The 24,378-nt window shown below is 34.2% G+C and overlaps 1 protein-coding gene across 2 annotated transcripts; it reads right to left on the bottom strand.

Annotated features, from left to right (window-relative positions):
• Positions 1-14,918: 14,918 nt before the first annotated feature.
• LOC142606906 (UDP-glucuronic acid decarboxylase 6) lies at positions 14,919-21,585 on the bottom strand. Of its 2 annotated transcripts, XM_075778272.1 has the most exons (14): positions 21,292-21,578; positions 20,946-20,992; positions 20,646-20,768; positions 19,746-19,832; positions 19,461-19,548; positions 18,793-18,884; positions 17,940-18,004; positions 17,776-17,864; positions 16,980-17,057; positions 16,763-16,856; positions 16,254-16,320; positions 16,098-16,161; positions 15,959-15,999; positions 14,919-15,468 (listed from the first exon to the last, which is right to left on the bottom strand). In XM_075778272.1, exons 3-14 carry the CDS (start codon positions 20,736-20,738, stop codon positions 15,283-15,285), a joined length of 1,044 nt encoding a protein of 347 aa, XP_075634387.1. In that variant the 5' UTR covers positions 20,739-20,768; positions 20,946-20,992; positions 21,292-21,578; the 3' UTR covers positions 14,919-15,282. The 2 variants fall into 2 exon arrangements, with proteins under 2 accessions (XP_075634387.1, XP_075634388.1); XM_075778273.1 differs by lacking the exon at positions 20,946-20,992 and having other exon boundaries at positions 21,292-21,585.
• Positions 21,586-24,378: the final 2,793 nt, after the last annotated feature.

Here is a 24,378-nt window from a genome sequence, read left to right on the forward strand (position 1 = left end):
AAGACTTAGAGTTATACAATTGGAAGATACTAAAATTTTAAGGAGGTACCATGACGAATAAGCTCAAATCTTGGATGACCAATCCATTTTTTAAGATTGTCCTTTGATCCAGTGAAGTAGTTATCAGCAACAATTACCTGAGTAGAAAAAATTTATGGAACATGGTCATCTTCATTGTTTTAGGTAATTCGAATCAAATCAGAAGCCATACTTTTTGTTGGTATTGATGTCTCAGATATGTGTAGAATAATAATCTTCCATAAACTTATTCTAGGCACAATTATCCCATAATAAACACAAAAACTGACGCTGGATAATGAGAAAAGATGCTGACCTCATTTTTTTATTTAATAGAATTGTTTGATTTTTATTTATCTATTAAAATAATCAAATTTTGAGTACATTGTTTGTCACATTGCCAATAAAATAAGAGACAATTTCTCTAACCAAAATACATTCATAAAAATTGATAAATCAAACTTTAACTTTTTTTTTTTTTAAATTTAGAATTCTCAGTATTTTTAACACACATAGTATGAAGGAAATTTTTTTAAAAAAACTGACAATAATGTATATTTAAAAGGGTTTTAATCAAAGTTAACATGGTCACTTTAGAAGCCCAAGTTTTCGTCTATAATACAATTTGTGTAACCAATATTGGACTTGAGGAAGGACAGTGGAATGATCCCAACTGTCGGCCTATTCTTATATTTTCCACAAAGTAGTCTTTTATGAGCCTAAAAGAGAATAGACATCTTTTGTTGCATTGGGCTTTCATTGTGATAACAAAAGCCTGAAACTTTGAGCTCAAGTTTGACCCATCCACCATAAAATAATCTTCCTTAAATTTTAGTCCTAACAGGTTAAGTCAAGACAAACTGAATATTATGTATTTAAGATTTATCCATTAACTTTATTGTACGGGACACTATTCTTTTGCAAGCCCAATACTCAAAAAACCCAACACAATGAGGCCACGTGTACAAGGCCCAATCCTCGTTGGGCCTCGAGTTCTAAAAATACCATGTACGAGATCACACACTATATCGGGTCCACGAACACTGTCCGGATGGTCCTCGGCACCCAACTCAAATTCAGAGCTAGTTATGATGTAAATTGTGAACGTAAAACCCTACTTGTTTGGAGAATGCGATTTCCCGAAAGGCCGGGTCCCTGTGAGCTCAATGAAGCCTAGGGGATATCGCCGCCGGGCAGTCCATTCAGCGGTGAAACCAGTTCCAATGCCACTCTCACCCTCTCCCACTCCCAACTAAACGCCCACTTAAGGGTAATAGTATTAGACCACTCCTCCCACTCACCATAAAAGCAATCATAATCCTTTCACTAAGCGGAGGCTATAAATAAGAGATGGGAATTGGAGATGGGGGTTGGCAAGTTTAGAGAGAAAATACTGAGGAAAGAGAGTGATCATTCTGTAAAAGTAGGGAAGATAGTATTCTGGGAACACAAGGGATAAGGTTATCAGGGGTGCCAAACATAGGACCACCCATTGTAGGAAATCCAAAAGCCCATAAAGTAAATAAATTGTGAGCCCAAATAAAGTTCAAGCCCTACAACCACATTTTGGGTACGCACATTTATTATTATAACAGGCCAAGAAAAAATTTGTTACAGAACTATAATACATATTTAGACTTTGTTCATTTTTTCTTCTCAAAAAAGAAAAAGAAAAAAGACTTTGCTCATTTTTTTAATTGCTAAGTTTATGCATGAGCTAATTGATTAACTTAATCTTTGCTCACTCGGAGTTATAATATGATTAAAATTAATTTTTTAATTCTTTCAAAAATATATGCTCAATTGCTAATGTTAATAAGTAAATTATATTATTCAAGTTAATTAGATTAAAAATCTTGAGGAACCTGAAATTTTTATTGTGCATAAGGGTTGCTAGATCAAAGAAGGAAATATTATTATCACAATGCAAATATGTCCTTGAGATTCTTTAGGACAAATATTTACTAGGAATAAAGCTATCTAAGTTTCTGATAGTAGCATAACTTTTTACTTAACTAACATCGATGGACCCAAGAGTTCAAGTCAGGGAGGCCTAGTGTAAGCACAAAAAAAAAAAAAAAACTCAAAATAAGTATCCATATAGTATTAACAAACTATCAACCAAGATAAATACATAAAATCATTGTTTTTTAGAAGCAAATCATTATTTCTTAATACATTAAAATGTAATTATCTACCAACAAAGACAAAAAACAAAAAACACAAAATAACATTGTTTTCTTAATACATTACAATGTAATCATCTAGAAAAGCAAACTCGACACTCTTTTAAAATTTTGAAATCATCTATGATTGAATTCTAATGGGTAATCTATAAAAGTATGATTTGTCCATAAGAATCGTCCAAGAAAAAACACATCCAAGATGGTCATCAAAAGGAAAAGAGGAGAACAACATTCAACACCAAGGAAAGAATTTGTCTAAGGAAGACTTGTCGTCTACACCACAAGAGGGCATAGACGACCAACAAACATCGAGTAGATTTTGAGGTGTTTTCTACAAATCAAAAATAGTTTTACCACGATCCATTATTCTGAGACTTGGGGTGAATTTCTCGAAATGCGCTCCACTCTCCCTACTAAGTCCACATGTCTCCATATTAAATCAATAAGGTATGCATTACTATTCATCCACTTATTATACTTGAGTCCTAGAGAGAAATCCGACTTAACCGTCGGAGGGTCTTTGGCCGGTTCACTCTGGTCACCTTTGATTGTTTTTTTTTTAGGTCGCCAATTCATCGTTGAAGTTTGGAGTGTATGGCCTGCTAATTTCACACATCATCATATTTAGACTGTATGTCAAAGCCATTAATTTATTACACATTACTAACACTAACTTTATCATTTTTATTCCTGAATCATTGCCCTCTATCCCTTTGTTTGTCACTTGTTCCCTATTATTGCCTTACTACTAACAAACAATAAACACTATAATATATTTTCCATCTCTAGAGATTCTACTCTATCTCTCTATTATATTATCTATATAATATAACTTTACCGAAATACTTACATTTTAGTACTCTCAGCAAAAACAATTAAAGAAAAAAAACACCACAATCACAATCATAGAGACTCCCAAACACAATTGATAGTCTCATATGCAAAAACAATTAACATTATTGGAGATACAGACTCCAAAACACAATCACAAATTCACATATTCAAATTCAATTAACAATAATAAAATAAAAAATATATACACCACAATCATAGATTCACAAACATTATAAACATATGGAGAGGAGTGAGGGAGAAAATCCTTATCAATGTTACTATGTTAGGTTTTGAAGTTGAAGTAGAGAAAAAAAATGCTTGAAATAGGCAGATCAAGATTATGATATTTAAGTTAATTTGTATTGTGAAAATTTACTTCACAAGTAATAGGACATGAGAAACATAAACATCACCATATACATATGTTTCTGTAAGTCCTATATTTGCTTATTAAGGTGAAAATATTGGTTTTGACAAAAGACGTTTTGATAAATGGGAGGAACAAACCTTACCAAAAATTTCATCAGTTGACCCAAAAATACGAAATTTGTAAAAAATTCAATGTTATACAACTGCCCCAACATGAATGCCTAAGGGGATGAAATACATTTTGGAGCATAAATAATTGCATATTATGGTTAGCTCAACACAACAACTTTAGAAGTTCCATTCATCATTGCTTTTGTGAATATTCTAGGTTACATTGGACCTCTTTTTTTTTAATTTTTTTTTTATTTTATAATGTACAAATATGGAGAAAAAATTTTCATGTTGATTTTAATGGTTGTAATTTTAATGCCTGGTGTTTTCAATTGTATTGCTCTTAGTACTTCATTTTAGACAAGGGATTTTAATTACAAAAATGTATGCCATCAGCGATATTTCTCTATAGAGTTGCTTTACCTGCATGCAGAGAGATTAAAGATTTTGCATCAATTCATGAAGCGAGGTAAGGTCTTTTTTATGTTACTATTATATTTAATTTAATAAAATATATATTTTTTACTCGTAGGAAGATTTACTTCAAATGTAATAGTATAACAAAAATATAAACACCATTAGACATGTTTATATAAGTTTTTAATGTGTTTTTATAATAAATGTTACATTAGTGCCAAGGTGTTTTGGTAGACGTTCAATCATGATCCAATTGGTATTGAATTTGTTGCTGGATATATCATCCAGAATTTTGTATTTATTTATTTTTTGCTACATTGTATTCATTTTTTTTTTGTAACATGAACAAATTTTCTTTCAAATGTTTAAGAAAAATATAATAATTAAGTTAATTTGTACTATGAAAATTTACTTCACAAGTAACAAGACATGAATAACATAAACATCACCATACACGTACATTTATATAAGTCATATATTTGCTTGTTAAGGTGATAATAGTTTTGATAGGAGACGTTTAGATAAATGATCATAATTGCTCAAATATTTCATATTCTATCCACAAATGAATCTCCCAAGTCATTATACAAGCAAATGAGTGTCTTCAGTTTTTTTAGAAAGTCTTTATTTTTTTTTTTCTAGAGCTATAATATGCATTATTTCCAATGAGTTTTAAATTCAAATCTCTTAAGCGTGTCTTAGTCATATCCTACCAAAATATTATTGGTTTTTAACTTTTTTTTTCATGCTTTTATTTTATAAGCTTATAATTATTTGTATTGTCATTATTTTGTTTGTGAGTATTTATTATTTCAAATATTCTTGAAAAATAAAATCTTTGAAATAATTAACAATTTTTATTAGTATGAAATTTATTTCACAAGCAAAACAACAAATACCATAAGAGACAGATCTATATGCCTAAGTGCACATCACGCACGTTGTACGTAGTTTATATTTTGGCATAAATTTTAAAATCACTTCCAAAATTATTTTACAAGAAGTCCACATTTTAACAATTTATTTTTGACAAACTCTAAAATGACATATTATGATTATAATTATTGGATAATAAAAATTTATGCTTAACATCACTCAATTTGTTTTTGTTTTTAATAGAAACTAGTGATACTTCCATGCATTGCAAGCTTATTATTATTGTGGAGATAAATGGCCCAAATAAGGGTATTGGGCTGTGGACCTCGCCTGAGGACGTCATAAAACCCAAGAACAAGTGCGTAGCAGAGCAAGCAAGTAGAATATTGGATTGAGGAAGAGGTCTAATCATAATGGGCAGGTGATATTGTCCGAGGAGCGATACCTCCTCGGTCAAGCAGAGCAGAGGCCTCAAGTCCAAACACTCATTAGACACTGGACAATGGACAACCATGCATGGGAGGATAAGCTTCAGTGAGAGATGAGTCACCAAAGAAATGAGAAATATCTGGGAAGAAAGCTGCTACCACCGCATTGAATGCTCTGCATCTAACCCTCTGGCCGCATTAATGTGGAAGTAATACCTGAACAACAACTTCTAACCTTACAGCTACCCGCAAAGACTTCAAGAAGGTGCTGATGGGACAAGTGTTGAGGTTGTTGGTAATCTGACCCACACGTGGAGGGCTGAGATGAAAGGGGTGAGGAAGTATAAAAAGAAAATTTCCATTACAAGGAAGATTATCTAAGATTGAGAGAAAAGAACACTGTGTAACCAAGAATTGTAATATTTGCTTAAGTCACTAGAAATATACAAGAATAGACTATCCTCGGACTTGATCGAGGAAGTTCTTTTTCTTCTTAAACTATTTATTTTACTTGTTCACTTACAAACTAGCCCATTATGATCCGTGTTTGACTCCTTGAATATTCAATTTCCAACCCATACTCTAACAAATTCATTGCTTCAAGCTTATTGGGCCATTGACTTAATCTATTGGGCCAGTGGATCAATTTAGGTCCTTACATTATTATTATTATTATTATTATTATTATTAAGGAAACTATTGTACGTGTACTATTACTTTAATGATCTATTTTCTCCTTTTTGATTTTTTTTAAATAAAAAATATAGGGTAATGTACTACCAAGGGATTTTTTTTGGTGGTTTTTTTGGTTATAAATTATAATTATTTAGCCATTATGCATTTCTAATTTATTATTATTACATTTACTAATAATATTATTATTACTACTGTTAGGACCCAAACCTGTACTTCAAAATTTAGAGCATGACAGGCATGTTAATATCAAGTTTACCTCAATACTAACACGAACCAACCTAAGTTGAAGGTGCTTATCAAGAATTGTTTCTTGTATTCCTTCTTATTTTCTTGCATAAAAACCATAATACAAAAATGATGAAAACCTTGAAATTTCATTTCATTTGAACTTTGCAAGATTACCACTTGGCTGAAACTTAAGGTATTTGTGTAAATATTACATAGCTAACACAAAACTACAAGTTTCAGTTTCTAATAATCAAATTAGAGAACATAGAACTGAAACTAAAGCAAACCATTACACCATTAAAATACTCATAATAGAAAATAATCTTATATACTTACCCACTGAAGTTGAAACTTTAGTAAGAGTTTGATTTCTTCTTAGAGAGAGATATCTATGGTTTCGGTGAGAGAGGGAGGCTGTTGGTGAGAAGGTGCTGTCGTGTATGAACAAGGGACGAAGAAAGAAATAAGAACAAAGAAAAAGGAATAGAGAAAGATTAATATGAGATGAACCTTCTGGTGCAGCCAAGAAAAGATAAGGGAGAAAGATTTGGTGGGGCACATGTCTTAATAAGGAAAGAAAAGGTTATGACTCACCTTTTCAACTTTTAGCATTTATACTTTTCACCCTCCCATAGTTCTATATTCTAGAAAGACCCATATAATAAAACAACCATGCACATATATCCCTACCTTAATAAAACCCCTTACTATAACATTAAAAGAGCATATATCTTCTATAATATCACAATATCAAAGCTTTATGCACTTAAAGTAATTAAGATAATAACAAGCATATAAACCCATAAAATTAATTATGCAATTAGGTTGGGATGTTACAACTACATGCTATCAATAGATATGCAATATATAAATTGAATGGAAAGTTGAAATCCAGTGTTCAATAGTTGAATTTATTAAATTGGATTAAAAAAATTGAATGGATGTATTGAAGAAATTTATAGATTAAAACAGTATTCATAATAATTCATAAAGATAAAAACTATAATTTGTACTTTAGGTGCTGTTTCTTAGGTTTCTCTCTTAAAATTCAGTCATGTGTGTTAAAAACCTAAAAAATATGCAATCCAATGGTTATATTTTTAAAATATCTAGTCATGTTAAATTTTATAGTGGGAGTTGTAACCATTAATTATGTCTATTTTTTTTCCCTAAAAAAAAAAAAACTGTCTATTTTTAAAGAAATTAATTTCTGTAATGATGTGGTGTAAAACTCATGTTTTACCTCTCCAATCCCAATATATTATATCATCTTATCACATATTTAAAAATAAACACAATTACACTCAATCATCTATATTATCTATAATGGAATTCCCCTCTTTGAACTACATTTTTTTTATGATTCAAAAATACCCCTAGACCCAAGATAAAATTTAGGGACAATTTGGTAAAAATATATCTCCAACTTTAATTAAAATACCTACAAAATATGATACTCTTCTACTAATCCATGTTTTCAAAACAAACTTATCCAAGAATAAAAATAAAAAAAACTTCTCAGTCCACTTTGGAAAATAGTTTACTTTTTTTGTTTTTGTTTTTGGGTAAGGATTTGCTGCAAACTAATTTACAGCAACTCTTGCAAGATGTATACATGTCAAGTGGCCATTTGGTGAAAAATTAAATCTTGACAAAGAAGTTTTCATTTAAATATAAGTTTAGATAGGTGTCTATTTGAGGCTTTGACATGTGTGCATTTTTGTAGGAGTTGATGCAACTTAGTTTGCAGCAAATTTTTTCCTTTTTTTGCTTTTTATCTAAACAGTTTAATCTCTCTAAATGATAGCTCTAAGGCTATTTATTTTTTTTGGGGGGCGGGGGGGTTAATTAAAAATTGAAATGAATGAAAAATTGTAACATTAGACCAAAAAAAAAGAAAAGAAAAGAAAAGGAGAGCCTCATCACACGCGCTATGAGGCTATTTTACATACTAGTTTGAGTAGTTTCTAATAAATATATATAAATCCAACAAAATTAGGAGTTTATTGCGATGTTAGTAGGTGTGGTAGGATGTATTGATTTTTAAGTAAAAAATTGATGTGACAATCTCTTATTAAATTGTGTAAAATGATGAGATTATTATAATTTGAACTCATTTTTAAATATCTAAAAAAAAGAAGATGAGATTGTTATAATTCATAAAAATCTTTGGTCTAAAATGACAAAATAAAAAACTAGAGCTCGAATTTGTCATTACGGAAAAACTGTGGGTTTTTTTCTTGCTTACGATCAAGGACTACAAATAGCTAGTAGCCACCCACTCGAGAGAGAGAGTAAGAGAGAGAAAAGAAAGCGAAAGAGAAAAGAAGAGAGAAATGCCGAAACTCGATCCATGGCCTGTCTTCAAGCGCCAGTGGAATCAACAGTGGCCTTTCTTGGTCGGCTTTCCCATTGTTAGAAATACTGAATGACCTTTCTGATCCAACTTGGGCATGCTCAAAAGATGCTCAACAATATGCTGCTATTAGAGATGAATTTCGTCTCTATGAGTTCCTGATGTCACTCCACAAGGACTATGAGCCCATTCGAGGTCAGCTTCTTAATCGTAGTCTTCCTCCCTCTCTTGATACTGCTGTGAATGAGTTAGTAAGAGAAGAAGCTCGCCTTGCAACTCTTCAAGCCCAGGATAAGTTTAATGTTTTGGCCCTTACTCCTTCTGCTCCACCCATAGAGCAACCTCAGCACTCAGGTGATCCCTCTGGCTCTAGCAATCATTGCAAACAGACCAACAAAAAGTTCTGTAGCTATTGCAAGCGTCCTGGCCACACTATTGAGACTTGCTACCGTCGCCACAAATCTACTGCTGCAGTTGCTAATACTGAGTCTACTCCGCCAATGCTTCCCATTTCAGTTGAGTCCCAGTATTCTTGATCCATTATCAACCTCTCACCCACTGAACTACAGGAGATCATAGCTCAGATTGTTCGTATGGCTGGTAATGCATCTCTTTCCACTGCTCTGATACCATGTTAGAAATACTGAATTCAATAGTATTGTATTTCTCACTGAAATAATATACATGAGTGCCTTTATATAGGAGACATATGAGTGTAGTACAAGTAGATATGAGTGCAGTACAAGTAAGAGTGTAGTACAATGTGTGCTATACAAGTAAGTAATCTAGTTGGGCCAAGTGAAGCGAAGCTGATCATAGTAGTCATTGATGGACTGCCCCGGTTCTTGCCTGAGTTGATTCCATTCAACCACTAACTGATATTTCATGGATCCGTGAGTAGTAGAGTATCTTTTGGCCAATATATCCCATGCTGATTTCGCATCATCAAAGCTGCCCAGCAGATTGGAGATGGAGGGAATGGAAGTGTTTCGAATCCATGTGAGGATCATGTGATTGTGACTATCCCATTCAATCATGCGACTGAGGAAGACAGTATCTTCTTCACTTGCCCCCTTCACAGGAATAATGATTGCACCAGTACAATAATGCCAGAGCATGCGACCCTTAAGAAAACTGCGCATAACTTAAGACCAAGATAAGTAATTTCTAGTCCCCTCCAATACAGTATTGATGGGGCGAGGAAGAAAACATCCCTTTTATCCATTTAGAGACACAATATGCAAAAATAGACTGCAAAAATGAAATCTATGTGAAAAAATGAGTAAGGAGAACTTGGCTCGCAAAAAGTCAACTCTGAAAAGTCAACTATCAACGGTCGGCGGTCAACGATCAGCGATCAATGGTCAACGATCAGCGGTCAACGGTCCGAGATGATGACGTCAGCAAGATGACATGTCGCTAATGTCAGCAGGTGACTGGATGCTAATGTAAGCTAGGGCTGACGTGGTACTGATGACGTCACAGATGACGTCAGCCTGGAAGGGATGACGGCGCGTGTAGCGCGTGAGCTTCAGCGCAGGTTCTTTGAGCGGTGCGTGGCGGCGCGCGGCGGCGCGTGCGGTCTCCGATGGCTGCGAGGCTTCCACGAACGGGTAGATTGGTGCAAGACGATCTTCGTGGTACCTGCAGAAAATTTATCGGAGCAAGATTCACGGCAATGCTGGAAAAGGCAGTGGTCTTTGCAGTGTTTGAACTCCTCAACGGCGGCTGCTACAGGTTCGGAACCCAAGGACGATGTCTGGAAGACTCGGAGGTTCAACGGCAAAAGGCTGTGGCAGTTGCTGTGACGGCAGAAGCAATATTAAGAATGGAGTTACACCAATAAGACAAAACTGCTAAGAAAAGGTTAGAGCAGTGGCTCTAATACCATGTTAGAAATACTGAATTCAATAGTATTGTATTTCTCACTAAAATAATATACATGAGTGCCTTTATATAGGAGGCATATGAGTGCAGTACAAGTAATAGTGTAATACAATATGTGCTATACAAGTAAGTAATCTAGTTGGGCCAAGCCCACAATACTATACATACGTTAACAAGACAAGACTGAATTGCTAACGAGGAGGAGGGAGGCCAAGTGGGTCTGGAAACCAGAGCCTCACCCTCCACCTTGCTCTTAAAGAGAGAAAGAGGTGTCATTTGAGATAGAGCTCTTGTTTTAAAGTAAATAACAGAGTTGAAAAGGATGCTCTAATAGTGACTATATAACAAAGCGAGTGACAATGGCTCCCATAAGTCACGTGAGTGTGTCGCTCACTTTGTGTTACCCCAAACACTATCGGAACATTTACCAGTTCATAACTCAACGAAGGGTGAATTCTTGGCATCATCCTCTTGAGCCTCTGAACGAATGGTGAATCCTTGGCATCTTCCTCTACAAGTCAAATTAATCGGATGGTTAAAAATCTGGAGCTAAAAGAAATGATAATGATAATAACTAGGGATTTTGAAATGGTAAAAAAAAAAATTAGATATATACCGGGGTTGGAAATTCCGATGATGGGTGTTAACGTATGTATAGTATTGTGGGCTTGGCCCAACTAGATTACTTATTTGTATAGCACACATTGTACTACACTCTTACTTGTACTACACTCTTACTTGTACTACACTCATATCTACTTGTACTACACTCATATCTACTTGTACTGCACTCATATGCTTCCTATATAAAGGCACTCATGTATATTATTTCAGTGAGAAATACAATACTATTAAATTCAGTATTTTTAACATGTATATTTGTGTGACTTTAGAAACTTAGTTAGTTGAGGCGACTTTTGTGCATCTTTTTATGAATCTCTCTATCTTTTAGCTTGGTTTATTCCAACAATGGATCAACCGTGTTCAATCATGGAAAACTCCACTCACTCCCCAGCAAAAACGATGAGTTGCAGACCTCATACTAATTGAGTCTTTGGCATGGACACAACATGACATATCTGTTTCCACAAATTTCTTGCCTCATTTCATTTGTACTATAATTAGACGCATACAGCTCTAATTTAAAGAAAATATTTAGATATGAATTGTGTAGACGACTTCAAATGATTGAATTAAAACTGTTTGCTACTTTTATTTGTATGCATTGTATGAGACTTTTTAAGTCTAGTGATTTCCTTACAATCCACCCTCCCTCGTTTTTATAGTTTACACACTTTTGTATTATCTCTACTTACTGCCGTATTTATGTTAATGCACGTCCCAATGATACGTAAGCAAGGCATCTCTGGGTTAGATATGGGCACCTATTATTTTCCATGGAAAGTTCTGTCAATAACATGATTTGATCTGGTGATATTGGTCACATATGATTAATATATATTTGCATGAGACAGTTTTTGTTTTTCACAATCTTATAAGTAATGGCATTGGTGAGTCTCATTACTTATATTCGTCCTGATTTTGTAGGAGACTTCTGAATGACAGCATAGAGGCTAGCTTTGCACCCCTACTTTGAGAAGGGAGTTTTTCCTGCTTTTACTTCAATGATTGTGTAATAACAGAAGTGAGATGTTCGGGATACTCTAATTTTTTTTTTAGCAGCAGATGTTTCAACATGAATAATATCGAAGACTTTTATTGATTGGGCAAGGGCCTTTTGCACTTGAATTGATGCAAATTTAAGAATGGCTTGATGCTTGTTTTATTGTGATAGCAATTTCATATGGATTTTTCCCCTAGCCTTTTTGCTAGGGTCAAGTTCAATATCTATTCTCCTTTGGGAAAATGATATTTTGTGTTAATTTGTCTGGTTTGAGGTTGAGAAGTGAGAACCATACAATTGACATCCTATATATCTTCATATGGGGCCTATAAATTTTTTCCGATGGAATGGTTCTTTTGAGCATTATTCTTCCATTCTTGTTATGCACTGTGGAATTAGAATAACAGAAGTTGGGAAGAAGGGTATCTAACTCTATTGCCCTAATATTGTTGATAGGATTCTTACAGTATATAACTAGTTGGCCTTCACCACCTTGCTTCGGACTAATATTTCCAATATCCATTTGGCTCTAAAAAGATGGTCTACATTAACGCTCTGTTTGTTTTGCTGGAAAACTTTCTGTAAAAATAGTTTTCCACATTTTCCAGTGTTTGGTAGCACAAAAAAAAACTGGTCAACGGAAAACTATCTTTAGTCAATGGAAAATCCTAATAAAAATAAGGCTTGTTTTTTATAGCTTGTTTTCCAAAAATTTTTTTTGGAAAACAATCTCTATCTCATAGTACGCTCTCTCACTCTCACTCTTTCTCTTTTTCCTTTTCTTTTTCTTTCCTCACACCCTCACTATCACTCACACTGGTCTCTTCTCTTCCATAGATCTCTCTCTCTCACTCTCTCTCCATATTTCTCTTCCCCTTTATAACACAATTCTTTGAGTAGATTTTTTTTCCCTCATTGCTTAGTAATTATTTCATTCCTCTCTACCAACTTGCAAAAGAGAACATATTTGCAGCGGTAATTATTCATTCCTCTCTACCAAAATCTCAATTTTTTACTTTGAATTTCAAACTTGATTTTATTTGTTTCTCTAAAAAACTTTTGGTTTGATGGATTCCATGTATAAGTTTTTTTTTTTGCACATAAAAGTGCTAAAAATATATATATATATATAAAAGAAAAAAGAAAAAAGAATGAATGAATGGAGTAAAAGACGAAAATTTTAAACATAGTGCCTATATGGCTCTAAATTACTTTTACATAGCATAATCTTTTTTGTTGATAGATACATTATGCAGATATTATGTAGTGATGATATATTATGTAGATACATTATATAAATACATAATTTTGAGTAATATTAAAGACTTCTGGTTGATCATAGTAGACAATTAGTGTACTAGCAAAAAGAGTAGACAATGAAAAGTTATTGTTATTTTGTACTTAATAAAGATGTATTCTCCTGTCAATTTTATGTATATAGACAAATGGTTAATATATATATATATATATATATATAAATATAAATGTGTGTGTGTGTGTGTGTGGACGTTCCTGTCTATATATATAAGTAAAATGAGTGGTAGAGATCATGATAATTTGATAACTAATTTTTATTGTATTTATTGTCAAAATTTTAGTATGAAAACCAAATTCATCCTTGGTTTTTTTTTTTAATATTGATTACATTAGTTAGTTTACATAATACACATGTTTTAAATTACACAAGAAATATAAAAAATAAAAATAAAAATTTGCATACCAAACACCAGAAAACATTCTCAAGCTCATTTTCAAGGTCGTTACCAAACACTGGAAAATGATATAGTTTTCTAGAAAATGCTCTTTGGAAAATGAACCATTTTCCAGAAAATGTTGATGCTGAAACAAACAGAGCGTAAGAGAACAAGATATTTCCTCCCGATATTGTGTGAAATAGACGAGCTTAATTTAGCAAATCAATCGGGGGAGGTAACATCTCACCAAATTTGCAAGAATTGTTTTTTCATTAAATGTGGTATTCAAAATTTTTCCAAGAGATTTGTAGGAGACAACCCCGGATTTTCTGTAGTAAAATAAATGCTGTCTGGTTCTAGGGAGGTTAGTAGTTGGAGAGGTGGAAGGACTTGCAACTCTTTTTTTATAATTTGCTGAAATAACAATTGAGTGGTAGAAAAAAAAAGTGTTTGGTAGGTTTATGTGAAAGCTATTATCTACCACGTCTAAGTTGTTTTGTCAATAGGTTGTAAGACAAATTGTGTCCGTAGCAAAGTTGATGTTCCTGGCATTCGAAGCAAAGATTTTCGTTCTTTTACTTGCCAACATATCTTTGCGTAGAATTGGAAAAAATCAAGTGTTGACTTTATTAATTTGACATTCTCTAACAATTTTATTAGGCAAGTTGCAACTTTATGGTGAATTTGACACGGTGGTGGCAATAATCTATCTAAATATGGCACCTTTGATGGAACTTAAGAACCTCTACTAAGCCAAAGCACGAAGCTCTTCGAGGCAATTTCTTTGAATTGATAGTTCCATACATTAAATGCTGGTTAGAGGCTTTTTTAACTTCTGGTTACATCGCAAAAGAGACAAATCATACCAAGGGATGATCTTAACTAATTCCAAACCCTTAATGCACTTTCCTCTTTTTTAAGGGTCAGTCTTATTTCTTTGACAGCATTCTTGTGGGTTGTGGCAACAGCATTCTTATACCGGCATCATAGGAAGAATCTTGACAGAGATATGTGAAAGAGCTACTTTGGCTGGCAACTGAAGTAAAAGAGTTTCTAGTATGGGGTGAACGTCCAAATTTCTCATTTTTAATTTTTTATCCACTGAACCAAATGGTGTGTACAAGAAACTAAAACAAATAGTAATCATAGACCAAGGGGCAACCAAGAATAAGAAAAGGTAAAACATAACTTGTATAGCCGAATCCAACAGCAATACGCCTTTATTATTCAATGTAGCAGCAAAATTGGGATCACAAGAAGCAAATGGTATTGACTCAACCAAAGAACAATATTATGTCATCTACAAAAGATTGGCAAATGCCAAGTTTAAAGAGCTTCCACATGTCTCGGTATAATTAAGAAAAGGAGAAAAATAGCAAAAAATGAGAAGACAACACTCACGATGACTTATTTTCTATTATAACACAATGGAATGGAAAAGTGGCAGAGGAAGTACAAAAGGCCGACAGGAAAAACTGATTATGTGTAAGCACTACCACATTTGATGACAAACCTGCGGCCAAAAGTTCTCCCTGCATCTATATTTCAGGCAACAGATTCAGTTCTTTTTGGCCACACCAAGCCTCTGTCGGAAATCTTCCTCCATGAGGGGAAGGCCATCCCTCAACTTGACTTTTGGCTCCCATCCCAGCAATTCTTTAGCCTTCGTTATGTCAGGTTTCCTTTGTCGTGGATCATCAGGAGTGTTCTCCACCTTCTTGATCTCCACCTCAGGATTAATAAGCTGCAAAGCAAACAGGTCAAGCATTGATAATAAATATTTCTAAAAATAGTTCAGTAAATGAATGGTCGAGCAAGTGGCTGATAACATCACCATATCTTATTTACACTATCCCTTTGTTCTGAATAGCGATATTTGGTCAAGATGCATATTGATTCAAGATTGAATAAATTTTATGCTAGAAAGGTTCTTCCATTGAACCGCTGATTCAGAATAACCTATAAAAGATAGATTGAACCACAACTATGGTACTCATTTTGGTCCATTTACTGCAAGTACAAAGTCCAGATTTGGACTTAGAGATGGCTGTGGCACTCTTTTATAGTCTCATACTCAGAAGAACATCTCCAAAAGTCCAAGATTTCAAATTTACCAGGAGCGGAAATCAAACCAGTTGAACCAGGCAATAAGGGCTGATTTTCAAAACTTGGGTTCATACTTTGTTAAATATCACAATTGTATACGGTAAAAACAATGGCAAAGAGAAACTGACCTCCTTCACTGTCTCTGCAAGTTCAAGCATTGTAAATTCACCTGAAATTGTACAAGAACAATCGAGGTTAGGAAATGCATGAAAAACCAACTACAATGGAACTGATGTATCTACAAATGATCACACTTTCTAAAATGACCTGGGTTTCCAATATTGATTGGCCCCGTGTTCTCTCCTTCCATCAGACGAATGAGGCCATCAACCTAAAGCATTTTAACAAATAATTAAGTATGATAACCAGATACACATTCATACATGGCAGCAAGGAACAAAGAAAATTAGAAATGATGCATACCATGTCAGAAACATAACAGAAACTGCGAGTTTGTGTTCCGGGAAGTTGGACTGTCAAGGGTTCACCACTGCATGTGAAACAGGGAAAACATTAACAGTTAAGACACCAGCAGCTGAGTCAAGAGGCAAAGGTTTTAACTATTCCACCGAGGGAAGATATTATGGACCAATTCTTATAATACAATATAAATTTTGTTTTGCTTTTAAAATTTAAGATTTATTTCCTATCGGTACGTTATACACACATCCAGTGGGTTTTGAACCACAACCTCACCCTCCACTTATTGGAGAAGGAGGTGTCATTTGAGCTAGCTCATTGGCTTAGAATGCAATGTAACTACTAAACAGCTTTTGGATTTCCATATTTACTGACATGCATGCACATCAAACACATTACTTTGGGCTTCTAAAAGGCCTCCATATGAGAGAACTGTATCATTGCTGCATCACACTAATGTCACTATCATGGTCAGATAGAAAGGCAACCAAGACATGAAACAAAGGGCTTACCGAAGTGCTTGAGCTATGAAATTGCTGACAACACGCCCATCGTCAATATTCATGCGTGGCCCATATGTGTTAAAGATTCTGGCAATGCGAATTTCTGTTGGAAAAGATAAAGGGAGTTTTTTATTATTATTTTAAAAAAGAGGAAAACTTAACATCAACTTTACCAACAACAATCAAGAAAATAATTTATTTGGAATAAGGAAAGCTAGACACTTACCTATCCCATGCTGCCTATGATAATCAAACATCAAAGTCTCAGCCACACGCTTTCCTTCATCATAGCAGCTCCGAACTCCTATTATTCAAAAACAATGTATTTTGAGCTGAGTGTATATTCTTGTTAATTTTTTTTGTTTTCTAAATCCTCAAGTATTTGTATACAGAAAAAAGACTAAAAAAACATAAAGAAAAAGAATAAAAAAAAAGGAGCAACGTATTCTGCCTTGATACATACAGAACAGTTAATAGAAGACCACAGAAGAATAACAATGAAATCCTTTATTGATGCAGACATCTAGTATGCATCTAGTACAGTCATGACATGTTTAAGATGGCAAAGAAATCTGCTAAATAGCTAGTATATTACTGCAAGTTTTTTCCACATTATGGAACTTATTAGATATATGCTGAAACAATAGCAATGGGCAGGCGACAGATCACTTTGTGCAGTTCACAAGTATATTGTCTTTCATTTTTGTGCTATTCTGGATAATAAATCATAGCTTATGACAATGATCAAGGAAAGAAGTTCAGTCTGTTCACTATCTGCCTGAGATAAGTTCTCAGAGATATCATGATTGCATTTTGTACATGTCAAATACAGTACACATATTTGTATAAATACCTTGATCAAAATTTAAAGCTATTTTAAAGAAAATTAAGACAATAAGGAAAATCTTTCTATTTTCTTCAATGAAGATACATCTCCAGTTACGATTTGTAATAAGATTAAATGGTAACCACCTTATAGATTATACAAAGGATCACAGGATTAAATGGAGAGGAAAACCTACCAATTGGGTTCACATTTCCCCAATAGCTCTCTGGCTGGGGATGCACAAGAGGATCTCCATATACCTCCGAAGTTGATGTAAGCAAAATCCTGTTCAACGATATAATGAGTATAACTAGTTCATGATGCCAATCAAAGTAATAAGTAGACTGTCAAATCCCAAACCTGGCTCCAACTCGCTTGGCAAGTCCCAGCATGTTCAGTGTACCAATCACATTTGTTTTTATTGTCTGTTGTATAAAAACTACTAGTTAGGAGAAATCAGTGGTTCTTCACAAGTTTAGAACAAATTTTGGTTGAAGATTTTATATATAAAAAATAAAAATCAAACATTTAAGATGACAAAGCAATAAGGGACATTTAGCTCAAGAAAAAATTATGCTCCAACAGCCTCTGTTTTCATGTACCAAGGCAATCAGAATTTTCCTACTTACATCAATGTGGCCAAAATAATTGTCTTACAAAAACGCCAACTAAAGTTTGTACTTATACTGCAACAACCAATATTATAAGACATGGGCATTAATCAACATAGATCCCATAATATAACAAGGTAAATGACGTAAAACTTGAATGTCAGTATCCAAGGATTGTTAATGTTGTTTCAAATCACCATATCTATTCATAGTAAAGTATTTATTAAATGGTCATTTGGATGTAAATCCAATTGCTTTTATTGTAATCAATTTATTGGTAAGTTACACACACAGTAGACATTGAACGCATGTCCTCAACCTCCACCTTGCTTTCATACAAGGGGAGGAGGTGCCATTTGAGCTGGAGGCCTGGAGCTCATTGGCAATTTCAAATGAAAAAGTAATAGGTTCAAAAGATAGAAAATTGCTGGGGGAGATAAACAATGGAGCAAGGAATTGTTGTTGACCACATCAAATGTTCAACAAAAAGGACATTCAGGACTTCCTTGACAAGAAAAGACAAGAAGCAGACACTTGTTAAATTATCAATGATACAAACAAATATATATCTAAAAAAAGAATTAAACATATATAATACACACCTTCACAGGATTGTATTTGTAGAAAATTGGAGAAGCGGGGCAAGCAAGATGATAAATCTGATCAACCTCGACCAACAACGGCTCAGTGACATCTATATAAGAAAAATCAAAAGCTAAGTGTAATTTATATTCATCCAAATTAATCCCATGAAGGGAAAGAAACAGGACAATAGTCTGTTGCAAAACTAACAAAGCACATAAGTTCAGAACAAAATACAATGATTATGGTGATTAGCACTCATCCTATAACGGGATTCGCATTTTCTCCCTGTGAATCAACTGAATTAACAGTAAAATACCCCTACATGACTGGAAATAACAGAATAAAAAGTTGAAAAAATGCCACAGATATTAGCCAACTTATTGTAGGACAGCAATGCTTCATTTTGGCACAGCCTGATATTTTAGTCAAAGAGAGGACAATATACAAGCTAGATCTGAGATGTCATGTACAGATCACAGTGGCACTTTAAAAGAATTGAGTGTATGCTAGCAAGATTGTATTTTAGGAGTAATTGAAAGTGTAACCATTAAAAAACAAGAACTGAACCCATATTGCTGCTATGGATCTAAGTATCAAGAGAAGGAATAATTTAGTATCTTAGAATTTCCATTGGAAGACTTAGAATTATAAACAATTGGAAGATATTAAAATCTTAAGAAAGTACCATGACGAATAAGCTCAAATCTTGGATGACCAATCCATTTTTTAAGATTGTCCTTTGATCCAGTGAAGTAGTTATCAGCAACAATTACCTGAGTAGAAAATATTTATGGAACGTGGTCATCTTCATTGTTTTAGGTAATACAAATGAAATCAAAAGCCATACTTTTTGTTGGTATTGGTGTCTCAGATATGTGTAGAATAATAATCTTCCATAAACTTATTCTAGGCACAATTATCCCATAATAAACACAAAAACTGACACTGGATAATGAGAAAAGATACTGACCTCATTTTTTTCATTTTCCATCAATCTATCAACTAGGTGAGAGCCAATGAATCCAGCTCCTCCAGTGACCAAAATTCTCATGTTTGACTGTCATCAACAACGATAGTGATAATTGAAGAGCAGATCAATCAACTAATTGATAAGAATGAAAATAAAAAATGCATGAAGATGTTAAATGGGCTGCTTATACACAATTATAAACTTCCTTCTGCAGTGCAGTGAAAGGAAGGAATTTCAAACCAAACAATGTTATAAACACATATCTGTTTAAAAGCACATAAGCACTGTAATGTTGAAACCAAAGAAATGGGCTCTCTCAGCTTTAATAGATGTAAGCCTGAATTTTGATCAAAATATAGGATCTTAATTATTAGCCTCCCCAGCTCGTTTGTTAAGCTAACTATGGTATTGGCTTTGCCTGCCCCTAGATGCGTGAGGCAGATGGCTCATAGTACCTTCTAGTGCAGCTATGTAGTAAAGAGCCTAACAGATTAGACTCTAAGATAAGATAAAGCAGCCACCAACCATTACACGCCGACCTACTACAATTAAGAAAAGGCTTGTCTAAAATTGAACCTAGTTCAAGCTATAGTTTTAGCCCCAAAAAGACAAACCATTTAGTTACCGAGCTATTCCGCAGATCCAATTGTACAAAAAGAATGAGATCAAATCATTATTAGATAAAGCAAACGCAATATGGACAGTAATTATGCAGAAATAATAAGCTCAAATAATAACAGCCAACAAGCAAAGGCAAACACCAAGATGCAGAAATATCACAAATCACAATCACATAATAAAGGCATCCCCAAAAGGTTTTGATAATAATAATTAAATAGCTGTCATATGAATATAAAAAAAAAAAAAAAAAACCCAAGAAGTGAAATTGAAATATCTCACCTGAAAGAACTTTGAAAATCGCAAAGGAGACGGCAATGGTGGTGGCTTAGTTGTTGTTTGGAGATCCCCGTTTGAACTGTTGTTAGATGCCATTGCTCTCAGATCTCCTCCAAAACTCAATGCCTACACACAATTTCATTCCCAAACAATCAAACTCTGTAATTATCGTAACAATCAAAAAATTAACACACACAAAGACAACAAAAATCAAAATTTTGAAAAAAATTAGCCCATAATTTTTCCGATTCAGAGAGAGAGAGAGTGAGTGAGTGAGTGAGTGAGAGAGAGAGAGAGGCTGACCTAACGGTTGGTTCAGAGGAAAAGGACTCAAAACCCCAATTACCCTTCTGATCCACGAAAACTCAACGATCAGAGACCCATATTTATAGTACCAAAACCAATCCAAAAATCGAAGCTTTCTCCACCAAATAGTACTATTTTTTTAAAATAATAATTTAAAAAATTTAATTCAGAGCCTTCAAATTCAAGGAAAGTTTTTAAAGTCATCATGAGAGCTCCTCGATAACAATAACTTGAATTATAAATCACACCAAACTTCTAATTTAAAAAAAAAAAAAGAAAAGAAAAGTGCCCAGAAGATTTCTACTACTTTTTAATGTAAATTTTAATTGAAATTGTTCATTACCTAATTAGAGTAGAGAGTAGTCAAGCTTAGCTTTTACTGAAGGGCTTTGGGGATTAGCAAAGCGAAGAGGAGAAGATAATTTTATAGTAGTTGATTAGTGATATTTTAGGAGTGAGGTTTTGGGGATCAGTGAGCGATAATTATGGGATGGGATTGGGAAAAAAAAAATAGAGGTACAAGTTTTTAGTCGAAGACCGAGAAGAGATGAAACATGCTTTTGGAATGTAATTGGAATCATCCGATGTAAGTGGGAAGGATGTTCCTTGCAACTTTGTCTAGTTAAAGACAGAATTCGATGCTCTTGCTCATGCATGGGTTGTCTTATACGCTTTACGTATCTGGGGTTCTGCCACGTGTACTCTTTCTATATGACCTACCATTGACAATGTATGTATAAATGGAGTATTTTTTGGTGTAGACTGTAAAATAAACATCCATCTATATAATATTTTTCACAATATTTTTGTTTTATTTTTTTGCTAAATAAAAAATGATCAGGGGATAAGAATGAGAAATTTATCCCATCCTGCTTGACCCACCCCTCCCTGTTTCATCTAACGCGGATTTTTTCAACTTTGCAAAAGTGGTGGGACGGGAATGGGGAGAGATTTTAGCTCTGCACTATAGGGCGGAGCGGAAATGAGTTAAGATTTTTTAGACCTACCTCACTTCGTCCCTAACTAGCATTGATAAGGGTTATAATTGTAAATTTTTTATACCTTAAAACCCTACTATTTAAATAAACATATTAATATTATGTTATTTTATTCCACTCAATGTGGCTTTCGGCCTCTATTTTGTCATGTGTTGTACTATGAAATTTTTGTTATTGTTGTGATATTGTCTTGTTAAACATTTTGATAATATTATTCAGTTTTTACTAAAAATTTGTTTGATTTGATAGTATAAGTTTAGATGTGTTAAGGGGAAAATTTTGATGTTCCTAAATAGAATATGGGGTAGCCAAGCCGAAACTCGACGATGAGCCCTTGAAATAAAGCCCAAAGGCTTTCGGTGTTGTATAAGCCTACCTAAGCAAGAGATAGAGGCTGCAACCTGATAAGAAGACAACAATAAAGCCCAATAACACGTTACTGTTGTTAGTTTGTTATATTATTTGTCCTTTTACAGCATTATAGTTCAAATCAGTCCTCCAACAGTATGGTATTATCTCCAGCGGTAGGATAAATTATATTCAATTATTAAATAAATTTAATAAGGTATTAACTTCAAGAAATTCTTGTGTGTTTTGTTCAATAGGGTCCATAGTACTCTCAGCCATCATTACATCAATACGAAGAAAAAATTCCAAAAGTCTCAAATACATTATAGCCTCCTATAGTAAAACAATAAGTAAATATTAGTGGCTGCATAGTGGTGAAAAAGGAGTTATTTGGCATGGTATGAAGGGAGAGAGGGAATCCCAGCTTAGTGCACAATGTGGTTACCAAGATCCTTAAGAGACATGTGGGTGGTATGTAAGGTGAAGGTTTTTTGTTGGGTGAGTGTGTGAGCTTATGAGAAGTTGGTTAAGAGGAAGCTTGGCCGATTTTCATGGAGGGAGTTTAGGCTGGTTATGGTCAGTTTTGGGATGTTTATGGAGTATGAAGGTGTAAGTAAGGTGGGAAATGTTGGTGTTATGGTGACTATAGGTTGAGAAAGATTCTGAGTGAGCTCAAGAGAGCTTGGGGAAGCTAAAGAAAGCTTAAGAGGGACTAAATTTTTGCAGAATGTAGTTAATGACAAATTTTTAGAGAGGCTTTGGTCTCCCCCCTTCAGGGCTGGAGTGGTTTGCCTTTTATAAAGAGGATTAGAGCAAGCATTAATTAGCTAAAATCCAAAAAACATAGGTCTGATTTAGGTGAGCAGGATAGCTAAATTAATAACTTGGATTTGGCCTAAAACAGGTGATTTGGCTTGAGGAATATCTTGCCTCTTTGGGAAATGTCTCACATGACCCGAATCCAGCACATTCCTTCATTAAATGTTAGGATTCTTGGAGTTGGTTGGGCCAATGAGGGTTGGGCAAGTATGAGGAGAGGATTTTGGTTGGCTGCACTGAGATTGAAGCATTGAAGTGAGCTCTAACAACCCCAAGCCAGGTGTCAAATGTTGACTCCACCCACATGCTTCTGCTGGAGGTTTCCCTAGTGCCCTCTAAACCACTAGTTCCCAAATTTTCCGCTTTAGAAATTCATGGGCTTGGTTCATGAATCAGTAACATATATTTCTAGTAATAAAATAAGCTATTTAGTTGAGCATTTCATGAGTCTTGGTCATGGCTTCCTTGAGTTGTAACCAAAACTTGGAGAAGAAGGGTATTTATTGTCCACTAGCTTCTGCTAGAGGCAGGACCTTGGGGGAGATGATGATGCCTCTCTGCCCATCAACTTCCAAGCTGCTCGGAATAGTTATTAGCTACTGTTCTCAATAGAAAATGTGTTAGAATTCTACCATGACAGCCCCTTGGTTCATTCCTAGAGGTGTGGAGGAACCTTCTGTTGGTGGTGGACTTGATTAGGCTGACTTGTTTCAGCTTGAATTTCTGATTTGTTGGGGATCTTTTTGGGCTGGGCTTTGCTCCATTTCACCACTTTTGGTTGGGCCACATGGCCCTTTCTTTGATTGGCTTGTTCCCTGCTTTATGAGATTCTTGGGCCTACAAAATGGGCATTACAGACATACTTTGCCATGGGTTTTTTTTTACTCCTCATGGGCTTTAGTTGTTAATAGAAATAAAATGAATCCATGAGCTTTAATAAATATTTATGATAGATTTTGGGTATTAATTTCCATGGGCTTTAAATAACAACTTGTATAGTTTCTCATAATTTTTGCTATGGATTACTTTGTAAATGATATTTTCTTTGGGGCTTTTTAAATAATGACCTCCAATATTTTCTTGAGAATAATATTTATCATGAGTTTTAAATAGAGGCGATATCCATGGGTTTTAAATAAATATGGGAACAACCACTATAATGGAATAATGTGACATTTTCATGAGTTTTTCTATAGATAATCATAATGGACATATAGATGAATAATTACCATGAGTTTTGGAAATAAATATTATGAATGTTGTGA

Source organism: Castanea sativa, chromosome 8 (genome assembly GCF_040712315.1).
Source record: "Castanea sativa cultivar Marrone di Chiusa Pesio chromosome 8, ASM4071231v1".
NCBI lineage: Eukaryota > Viridiplantae > Streptophyta > Magnoliopsida > Fagales > Fagaceae > Castanea > Castanea sativa.